Genomic DNA, 10616 nt, shown 5'->3' on the forward strand with positions numbered 1-10616 from the left:
TCTCCCGAACCCGTAGGGTCTACACACTTAAGGTTCGGTGACGCTAGGGTTGTTGAGATATTAGCATACAGTAACCCGAAAGTTGTTCGGAGTCCCGGATGAGATCCCGGACGTCACGAGGAGTTCCGGAATGGTCCGGAGGTGAAGATTTATATATAGGAAGTCAAGTTTCGGCCATCGGGAAAGTTTCAGGGGTAATCAGTATTGTAGCGGGACCACCGAAAGGGTCCCGGGGGTCCACCGGGTGGGGCCACCTATCCCGGAGGGCCCCATGGGCTGAAGTGGGAGGGGAACCAGCCCCTAGTGGGCTGGTGCGCCCCCCTTGGGCCTCCCCCTTGCGCCTAGGGTTGGAAACCCTAGGGGTGGGGGGCGCCCCACTTGGCTTGGGGGGCAAGCCACCCCCTTGGCCGCCCCCCCCTTGGAGATTGGATCTCCTAGGGTCGGCGCCCCCTAGGGACCCTATATATAGTGGGGTAGAGGGAGGGCAGACGCACCCTAGCCCCTGGCGCCTCCCTCTCCCTCCCGTGACACTCCTCCCTCTCCCTAAGCTTGGCGAAGCCCTGGCGAGATCACCGTTGCTTCCACCACCACGCCGTCGTGCTGCTGGATCTTCATCAACCTCTCCTTCCCCCTTGCTGGATCAAGTTGGAGGAGACGTTTTCTCAACCGTACATGTGTTGAACGCAGAGGTGCCGTCCATTCGGCGCTAGGTCATCAGTGATTTGGATCACGACGAGTACGACTCCATCAACCCCGTTCTCTTGAACGCTTCCGCGCGCGATCTACAAGGGTATGTAGATGCACTCCCCTCTCCCTCGTTGATAGATGACCCATAGATTGATCTTGGTGATGCGTAGAAAATTTTAAAATTCTGCTACGTTCCCCAACAGTATGGGCCACCAATGTCAGTGCTAAATCTGGCATATCTCGAGGTAGGGGTCCTGAGCTAGGTTTCTTGGAGCGATGGTAGCATGGACACATGATTTTACCCATGTTTAGGCTCTCTCAAAGATATAATACCCTACGTCCCGCTTTTGATTGTATTGATATGGGGTATAGTATAGAGTACATGTATCTACCACGGGATTGTTCTAATGAATATGAGATTCGATGATCTATTGACTAGTCTGGCCTCGACTTATATAATGTACCGGAGGCTTAGGATTTAGAGGAGTCCTAGTCGGCTACGTCAGTGGAGAGGAGTCCTTGTCTTGATCACCAAGTCTTGTGGATTTTTTCTTGTATATGTCATGGGCTGCCCGAAGTGGCCCGTTAACTAACCGTCATGGCGGTCCTTGGGCCGACCCACCTTGTCGGGAGACAACGTGGTGAGTCCCCATAATCCAGGACACCGTCAGATATGTCAGTAGGTATCAACTTATCCAACTTAAGTTTCTTATAAAGAGAAAAAGGAATAATACTAACACATGCACCTAAAACGCATAAAGCAAGCTTCACATAGTTATTTTAAAAGGTTAAAAGTGCATCTAATCCCCTTGATTGATTTTGGTAATTAATGCCAACACATCTCAAAGAACTAATGCTTTATCTTACTTATCTCAGGAAAGTTCCTTGCATGTGCAGTAAAAAGGAATGAAGGTCCCCCCTACAAATTTACATGTGGACAAGTGTTGGCCAAGCCCAAGGATTCTCTTTTTCATTTTAGTGACCCAATATCACATTGAGTCCATAAGCATTGCTAATACTATCAAAAGGGTACGAGGTTGTTGTGATGAGTTTCTTTCTCCATGTGCTTAAGGATCAAACTCCAGTGCTCTCAAGAGCCTCCACAATTCTTCCACTATATATATCTACCTTAGTTCCATACTTCAGAGTTGTAGAGCTTTTCCAGATGGAACCGCCGGGTACTTCATAGGTAAAGCCATTACAAACCCTTGTTGTTTGGACTCCCGTTCTCATTCTCTCGTTACAAATAAGCAATATGGGCATGCACTCCCATACTCTCTCTCACATGAACAAACTCAAGGGTTGTGACCTAGTAAGGTTTGTGGCTGGTTATATCATTAGGAGGAGAGTTTCGAAAGTAGATGTGTCCTTGACGCCTCACGAGCCAATTACTTCTCTCACCTCTCCTAACACAAGGGTTGTGTGTGATCTACCAAACGTTCATGTGTCCACTTTGTCGGTGTACACCAAGTTTCGCTACAGGCCCCCCCACACACCCCTAGCCCCCCTATACACACCCATGCTAAATTTGGTTTGTTTGCTAACGACCCAATACCCCTTATTGGCTTATTGTATTATTTCCACAACAACAAAGTTAATCTAAGCTTTTTGAGTAGCTTGAACGCAATAAGCACCTACAATATATGGGTTCAATGGGAATAGAAGAATCCATTGAAATGGTCAATTCACCTCAGATGTATTTGCTAGCTCGCTTTTTTCAGTCAAAAGTGATTTGTCTTACTCCTTACCATCCTTAATACAACATTTAATATAAAGAATGTGCAATTCAAATTTCAATCTTAGTGGAAGCCCAATTGGCCCACAAGAGGAGCGCGCGAAAAAGGGAATCGACGCCTTGACGCGGCAAGGGGGGAGGATGGGGGGGGGGGGATGCGCAACGCGTGCGGGCAACAGGGTGCGCGGGAAACAAAAACAAGCCGCCAAAACTGGAAAAAACACCTGCAAGAATTCAAACCGCGCGCGCGCCGTGAAGCGAAATCCTATGAGATTTAAAAATCTGGGCACAAGGACCACAAGTCGCAAACGGGAAACCAAGCACGCGTGTACGCCTTCGCGGGTGGCAGAAAACCAAATTTCAAGACTGGACGCTCCATTTCAAATTTCAAACTCGGAAGCCAACCAAACCAAACCATTCCAAAAAGGGGCAGACCCCACACAGTCCACACCGGCCGCTCTACTACTTTCCATTTCGAAATCTACCAGCTCACCACGTGACATAAACAACTTCCTTCTAGGACCCCCCCGTCCTAGATCTGGTGCGTCTCTCACTGACAGGTGGGCGAAAGCAGTCCCCTGGCCCGCCCGTCGGTGGGACTCCAGGGGCGCAGGGCGGGGTCCTGTGCGTTCGGACACGACCCCGAAAAATTTCAAACCAGCGGTAACGCACCGTTTCGATCCCGCCCGCGCACCGCCCCGCTCTCCCTGGCGCGCGGGGCCCGCGCGTCAGGCCTTCACCCCGGGCAGCCTCATCTTTTAACGCCCGTCTAATTCTCTCCGACCGTCTCATTCTCTCTCCCCCCCTCCCTCCCCTCCCTCGTGTGCCACCCCAAATCTCCGAGCCGAGCTCCCAAACCCTAGCCTCCGGCGCCGGCGATGGCCCTCGTCGCGTCGGCGTGAGAAGGGATCTGTCGCGCGCGGCGTCGGCGGGGAGTTGCGGGCGGGCGGGAGGCAGTCGGGCTGGCGGGGATGGAGGCGAGGCGGATCTCGGCGACCCCCCGGCCGTGCAACGGCCGGCGCGTGGTGGCGAGGAAGAGGCCGAGGCAGGAGGCGGTCATCAGCAGCGTCAGGAAGCTGCAGCGCCGGGAGATCAGCTCCCGCCGGGAGCGCTCCTTCGCCATGAACTCCGCGCAGGAGCGCTTCCGCAACATACAGCTGCAGGTACGCTTTCCCTGCCCGCCCCCCGGTCCCGTGTCCAACTTTCTTTAACCTTTCGTTCGCATGCATCTGCGGAGAGGTTCTGTTTGCTTCGTGTGGGGGAATCGCGGCCCTCGGATGTTCTGGGCATCGCGATTATAGCCTGGATTAGAGTAGCCGACTCGTGGACGGGGTGTGGGGGTTAGGGTTTGGTAGGCTGGGAAAAGTGAGATCTTGTTAGGTTTCGGTGAACTGTCGGTGGTATTTGGGATCTTAGTGTGCTGGGGAAGGCTTCGCCACGCTTCATTTGCTTGATGTAATGGAAAGTTTGTGCATTTAGCGCAGGCGCTTAAACAGTAATGAGGATTTGTGGTAGTCGCCGGTCTGTAGTCCAGTTTTCTTTTTCTTTTTGATGATGAGGATCCGGTCTGTAGTCCAGTTGAGCAGATGTGTGCCGGATGGGCTGTCCTGTGCATCTTGCACCATTCTTCTGGCCTGTCCTGAAACTTCTGACGAATTTTTAGGGAAATCATACTAGTATTTACTTCCTTTCTTATGAATGTGCAAGACCCATGATGTTTGTATTCCTGTCAATTTGTGAATTGCTGCAATCAGCAAAGAAGATGACAGTTGTTACTTATCTGTCGCATATGGCCTTTGAGTTAAGCTGTTTGTTCATTTTATTTAACCACTGTTTGATTGCAAGTTGGGTCTATGAATGCTGGGAATCAGTTGCCTGTCTATTACACGAGTGTTGCCGATGGGTGTATTTGTCCTGGATTCCTGGTTATTCACTGCTTTGGTCACATTACACTGCTCAGATAACCGATTTATTGGTGTTTTTCCTGCACTGAACAAAGAGCACGGGGACACCTTGTTTTCAACAATACTGTTGATCATCAGCACTTGGCTGCTCCACAAGCTACTTTGTGCCCAGAAGTCTCACCTATTAGAACTGTCAACCTTGGGCCTTTTCTCATATTGCTTTCTCTCTGCTGAAATAATTGATTTTACCCTCCTATTTTTGTAGTATCATTCTTTTTTTTTCTTGCTTCTAACAGTGTACATTTGCTATCATTTTAGGAGGAGTTTGACACTCATGATCCTAAGGAGAACAACGCGCTACTACCTTACATTAGGAAGAGGTCAAAAATTATTGAGATAGTTGCAGCACGTGATATAGTTTTTGCTTTATCACAATCTGGAGTATGTGCTGCTTTTAGTAGAGGTATGCTTGTTTTCTTGCAGGTGTGCCCATGCTTCATATTTTCATACTGAGATGCTCTTCTTATATTTCCAGTGACGAATAAGAGAATATGCTTTCTAAATGGGAGTCCAGATGAAGTTGTTCGTAGTTTATTCTACAACAAGAACAATGATTCACTCATTACTGTGTCAGTATATGGTTCTGAAAATTTTAGTGCCTTGCGATGCAAGACAACTCGAATTGAGTAAGCTTTCAGTCCATATGTCTTTCACAAGTGAATACCTATTTCTTTCATCCTGATTAAGACCCCTTTTAACTATTTCAAGGTATATACGCCGCGGAACGCCAGATGCTGGTTTCCCTCTTTTTGAGACAGAGTCCTTGAAATGGCCTGGCTTCGTTGAGTTTGATGATGTCAATGGAAAGGTTTTAACTTATTCCGCTCAAGACAGGTACTTTAACTTATGTAACGATTTTTGTGTGTGGAAAATGGATGAATTTTAACTTCTGCAATGGCTGTATGCACTTTCTGGAACTGTGCTGATTGTATCTCATTCTGCAAACAGCACTTACAAGGTTTTTGACTTGAAAAACTACACCCTACTGTATTCCATATCTGACAAGAATGTTCAAGAAATAAAGATCAGGTAACTGTATTCCCACTTACTTCTCCTTGTCACTTTGCTGTTCAACAAATTCTTCTGTTATCATTGGAATGCCTCTTCTATTACTTGCAACAAAACTGAGAAAAATGTTGGTTTCAGTAGGCAAAACTGACTAAAGCTAGAAATTATTCATCCAATGCACATACAAAGGGCAGCAGTAATCTTATATCGCTGGTGTTGTCAATTTGTTGTGCATCCTAGTTAAACCTGATTTATGTACTTCAAGCTTAAAATAATTGATTCGTTTCAGTAGGAATGCATCTTTATATATTTGTCTAATACTTGTTTAACTTGTGACAGTCCTGGTATAATGCTTTTGATTTATACAAGAACAAGCAGCTCCATTCCTCTGAAGATTCTTAATATTGAGGATGGCACAGTTTTGAAATTCTTCAACCACCTCCTCCATCGTAATAAGAAGGTGGATTTCATTGAACAGTTTAATGAAAAGCTGTTGGTCAAGCAGGATGGAGAGAATCTTCAAATACTTGATGTAAGTATTTTCCTGAAGTGCTTAGGGAAATCAATAAAAATGACTGTTGTTTCTTGCTTATTCTTTATCTCATTTTGTTGCAGGTACGGAACTTCCAGTTGACTGAAGTGAGCAGTACTGAGTTCATGACTCCATCTGCCTTTATCTTTCTGTATGAACTCCAGTTGTTTTTGACATTCCGGAATCGATCTGTAGCAGTTTGGAATTTCCGAGGTGAACTAGTAACATCATTTGAGGATCACCTGCTGTGGCACCCTGACTGCAATACCAATAACATATACATAACCAGTGATCAAGATCTTATTATTTCTTACTGCAAGGCTGATTCCACTGATTCATCTTCAGAAGAAAATGGTAAGATTTGGTTCCCTTTGCCGTTTGTTGTAGGCTAAATTGTGTAATTTGTTATACATTTGGATCACTGTGTGTTGCGTCTTGCTAGTTATCATTGTTTTGGTTTCCTTTGACATTCTTTGGTTCTGCATTCATGCTCCATGCACTTCTGGCATTGAGCAAATTTAATTAAACATGCTGTTGCATCATATCATACCTGGCCCTCCATTTTAATGAATGGTACCCTTGGCCAGTTACGTTTTCATAGTGACATCTTTCCACCAGTCAGCAGATAACGGGACTTACCTTATGGTTGTGGATAACATGACTCATCTTATGTTTGCTCATGTGCAGCTGGCTCTATAAACATCAGCAACATACTGACAGGGAAATGCTTGGCTAAAATAAAGGCTGGCAATTTCAACGAGCAAAAGAAGACATGGAAGTTCCAGAATACAATCACCGAGGCTCTTGAGGACATCACAGCTCTGTACTATGACGAAGAGCGTGATGAGATCTACACCGGCAACCGCCATGGCCTTGTTCATGTGTGGGCGAACTGAGCTGAGAAAGCAAATTTCAGGAACAAACAAGATGTTGTTCGTTTGCAGGCGGATCAATTTAACAACCAAGCCTCAGGTGGTGCTGGCCGCGAAGAGGTCTTGGGTCTCCAGCCGTTAGCAATTTGTTGATGTGGAGTATTGTGGTGTCGAGCTGCTCTTTACCGACAGAAGATTTGTTGTAGAGTTAGTGCTTATCATGTGCTTTACCATAGCCTGTAGTAGCCTTGGAGATGTCTCGAGGCGAGCTCTCAAACTGTACCTCATGTAATGTGCCTTCCTGGTAGTTAACTCTGCTACCTGAAATAGTTATACCTCATTCTGTCTGTCAATGTGTCTGGTTGTTGTTGAGTTTGGCATCTTGTAGACATAAACAATTGGAATATGTGGCATAGAAACGCCTTCCACTCTGACCAGAGATGGTTGACGGCAAAAATCAGTTTTTTGAGGAACAGTTGGTCACTTTATTGCTCAATAATAAGGGGTACAATTGTAGCATCTGACGGTTGTAGCGACCATGATCTAGAGATAACACACTCTTTACAAAATTATGCGCCTCATGATTGGATGTTCTTCCCACATGTATGAAACGAACTGAAGCAAAAGCTTGTGCATGCTGTTTGATCTCCAGCAAAACTGAGCTGTATGCACACATGCTTCCTTCGTTGATAGTTGACGGCAAAAAATCACTTCGGAGGTGTTAACCTGCAGCAAGCCCAACCACCCTGCACGAACCTTGAAGCACCTTTTGAGCGAGGCAGGCCCGAGCTATGTGGGTCTGGCGATAAAAGCTGGGTGCCCTCCCTTAATCTGGTTTACTTAACCCCTTCTAATCTACACAACTATCTGGTTCACTTACCCCTTCTAATCTGCACAACGGTCTCGTTCACTTAACCCCTTCTAATCTACACAACTGTGCTTCAATTTGAAATAAGTTATATGTGAAAGATGCACATCAACGTTGTGATTCCATTCAGGCGATCGCTTTGTAGTTTCATTCATCGTAAACATACAATTTCATGTTCATGTTTGAAGCTTTTTTAGACAAATTTTGGCAAATTCGTCAGACACGATCGCCCATCTGAAATTTTCTTTGCCCACTAGATTCAGCTTGTTGTTTCACACGACTTTCGTGTTGCACGTTTTCAGTTTCGACGATCGTAGTCGAGTAGACTTACATGTCGCTGTTGGACTATACAATTGTTACCTAGCTTTGCAAATGGTTTGTTTTACTCACATTCCTTAATCTCCTTCACCTAGTTCCTTTTTAATCTACACAATGGTGCTTTCGATGAAGGAAATATGCCCTAGAGGCAATAATAAAGTTATTATTTATTTCCTTATTTCATGATAAATATTTATTATTCATGCTAGAATTGTATTAACCGGAAACATAATACATGTGTGAATACATAGACAAACAGAGTGTCACTAGTATGCCTCTACTTGACTAGCTCGTTGGTCAAAGATGGTTATGTTTCCTAACCATAGACATGAGTTGTCATTGATAAACGGGATCACATCATTAGGAGAATGATGTGATTGACTTGACCCATTCCGTTAGCTTAGCACTTGATCGTTTTAATTTACTGTTATTGCTTTCTTCATGACTTATACATGTTCCTATGACTATGAGATTATGCAACTCCCGATTACCGGAGGAACACTTTGTGTGCTACCAAACGTCACAACGTAACTAGGTGATTATAAAGGTGCTCTACAGGTGTCTCCGATGGTACTTGTTGAGTTGGCATAGATCGAGATTAGGATTTGTCACTCCGATTGTCGGAGAGGTATCTCTGGGCCCTCTCGGTAATGCACATCACTATAAGCCTTGCAAGCAATGCAACTAATGAGTTAGTTGCGGGATGATGCATTACGGAACGAGTAAAGAGACTTATCGGTAACGAGATTGAGCTAGGTATTGAGATACCGACGATCGAATCTCGGGCAAGTAACATACCGATGACAAAGGGAATAACGTATGTTGTTATGCGGTTTGACCGATAAAGATCTTCGTAGAATATGTAGGAGCCAATATGAGCATCCGGATTCCGCTATTGGTTATTGACCGGAGACGTGTCTCGGTCATGTCTACATAGTTCTCGAACCCGTAGGGTCTGCACGCTTAACGTCGGTGACGATCGATATTATGAGTTTATGTGATTTGATGTACCGAAGGTAGTTCGGAGTCCCGGATGTGATCACGGACATGACGAGGAGTCTCGAAATGATCGAGAAATAAAGATTAATATATTGGACGACTATATTCGGATACCGGAAGTGTTCCGGATGATTTCGGAGAAAACCGAAGTGTCGGAGGGTTATCGGACCCCCCCCGGGAGAAGTAATGGGCCACATGGGCCTTAGTGGAGAGAGAGGGCAGGCCAGGGCATGCCGCGCCCCCTCCCCCTTTGGTCCGAATTGGACTAGGGAAGGGGGGGGGGCGCCCCCCTTTCCTTCTCCCTCTCCTCCTTCCTTTCCCCCTCCTAATAGGAGTAGGAAAGGGGAGTCCTACTCGTACTAGGAGGAGGACTCCTCCTCCTGGCGCACCCTGCAAGGGCCGGCTGGCCTCCCCCTTGCTCCTTTATATACAGGGGCATGGGGGCACCCTAGGACACACAAGTTGATTGTTCCAAGCCGTGTGCGGTGCCCCCTCCACCATAATCCACCTCGATTATATCATAGCGGTGCTTAGGCGAAGCCCTGCGTCGGTAGTAACATCATCACCGTAATCACGCCGTTGTGCTGACGGAACTCTCCTGTGAAGCTCTGCTGGATCAGAGTTCATGGGACGTCATCGAGCTGAACATGTGCTGAACTCGGAGGTGCCGTACGTTCGGTACTTGGATCGGTCGGATCTTGAAGATGTACGACTACATCAACCGCGTTCTCATAACGCTTCTGCTTACGGGCTACGAGGGTACGTGGACGATACTCTCGTCTCTCGTTGCTATGAATCACCATGATCTTACGTGTGCGTAGGATTTTTTTTTGAAATTACTACGTTCCCCAACATTCGAAACCAATGTGGTGATCATCCTGACTGCGCTCTTCTTCGCGCTGCTGCTTCCTCTCAACTAGGAAGGTGTTGGGCCCCAAGTGCAAGGGTTTTGTAGCAAGGAACAATTTCCCCTCGAAGTGGATGATCTTAAGTTTTAGGGTGTGGCTATGTCTCAATCGACTAATATTTAACCAATTCTGAGTCAAGTGACATACCATGTAAGAACAGAAAAATAAAATCCGAAAAGAAAGTTTTGCACGGATCACAATGTATGATCCCACAAATATAGTGTGGACTGAGACATAATCAAGTCTCAGTCGACTAAGATTTAGCAAGACTGTAAGTTTTATCGAACCAGTAGGAGCTTGCAATGCAACCAATAATAAGTACCCGCACACAAAAAATACAAAACTGTCTTGGCTCCGAACAAAACTAGTAAGATTGTGATTCTTACTAGCCTTGCTAGTTATAAGGATTTCAAGCAAGTGTGTATGAAAAAATGTAGTTGCAAGAAAAGAAATAAAAGCAAAGAATTGTAAAGAGCGTTTGATCGAGGTTGAAAGCGATGGAAGAAGAATTGATTGGGATCCATAGATTCACTAGTGGTTTCTCTTCAAAAGAAATAACAAGGTGTCATGAACAACTTACAGTTGTGTATCGATTAAATTACATTTTTTATGAATACGATTATACACGACATAATTGCATATGAGCATTGTTAAGCTTCATGCACTAGTCAACGCAACCAAAAGTCCGAACTTATGGAAAGGGCTAGACAATCCACATATACTGT

The 10616-nt window shown here is 45.7% G+C and overlaps 1 protein-coding gene across 1 annotated transcript; it reads left to right on the top strand.

Moving 5' to 3' along the window:
- Positions 1-3212: 3212 nt before the first annotated feature.
- Positions 3213-7170, top strand: LOC125521933 (uncharacterized). Its single transcript, XM_048687005.2, has 8 exons — positions 3213-3585; positions 4645-4789; positions 4862-5012; positions 5095-5220; positions 5335-5415; positions 5734-5926; positions 6010-6280; positions 6614-7170. Exons 1-8 carry the CDS (start codon positions 3394-3396, stop codon positions 6820-6822), a joined length of 1368 nt encoding a protein of 455 aa, XP_048542962.1. The 5' UTR covers positions 3213-3393; the 3' UTR covers positions 6823-7170.
- Positions 7171-10616: the final 3446 nt, after the last annotated feature.

The sequence above is a fragment of the Triticum urartu genome, chromosome 1A, assembly GCF_056163025.1.
Source record: "Triticum urartu cultivar PI428250 chromosome 1A, HENAU_Tu73, whole genome shotgun sequence".
In the NCBI taxonomy this organism is placed as follows: Eukaryota; Viridiplantae; Streptophyta; class Magnoliopsida; order Poales; family Poaceae; genus Triticum; species Triticum urartu.

Excerpts from the sequence above, each read along its gene's own strand:
- LOC125521933 (XM_048687005.2), top strand. The coding sequence starts at position 3,394 with ATGGAGGCGAGGCGGATCTCGGCGACCCCCCGGCCGTGCAACGGCCGG. Across the intron at positions 4,790-4,861 it reads ATGTGCTGCTTTTAGTAGAG|TGACGAATAAGAGAATATGC; the intron begins GTATGCTTGTTT and ends TTATATTTCCAG. Across the intron at positions 6,281-6,613 it reads TTCATCTTCAGAAGAAAATG|CTGGCTCTATAAACATCAGC; the intron begins GTAAGATTTGGT and ends GCTCATGTGCAG.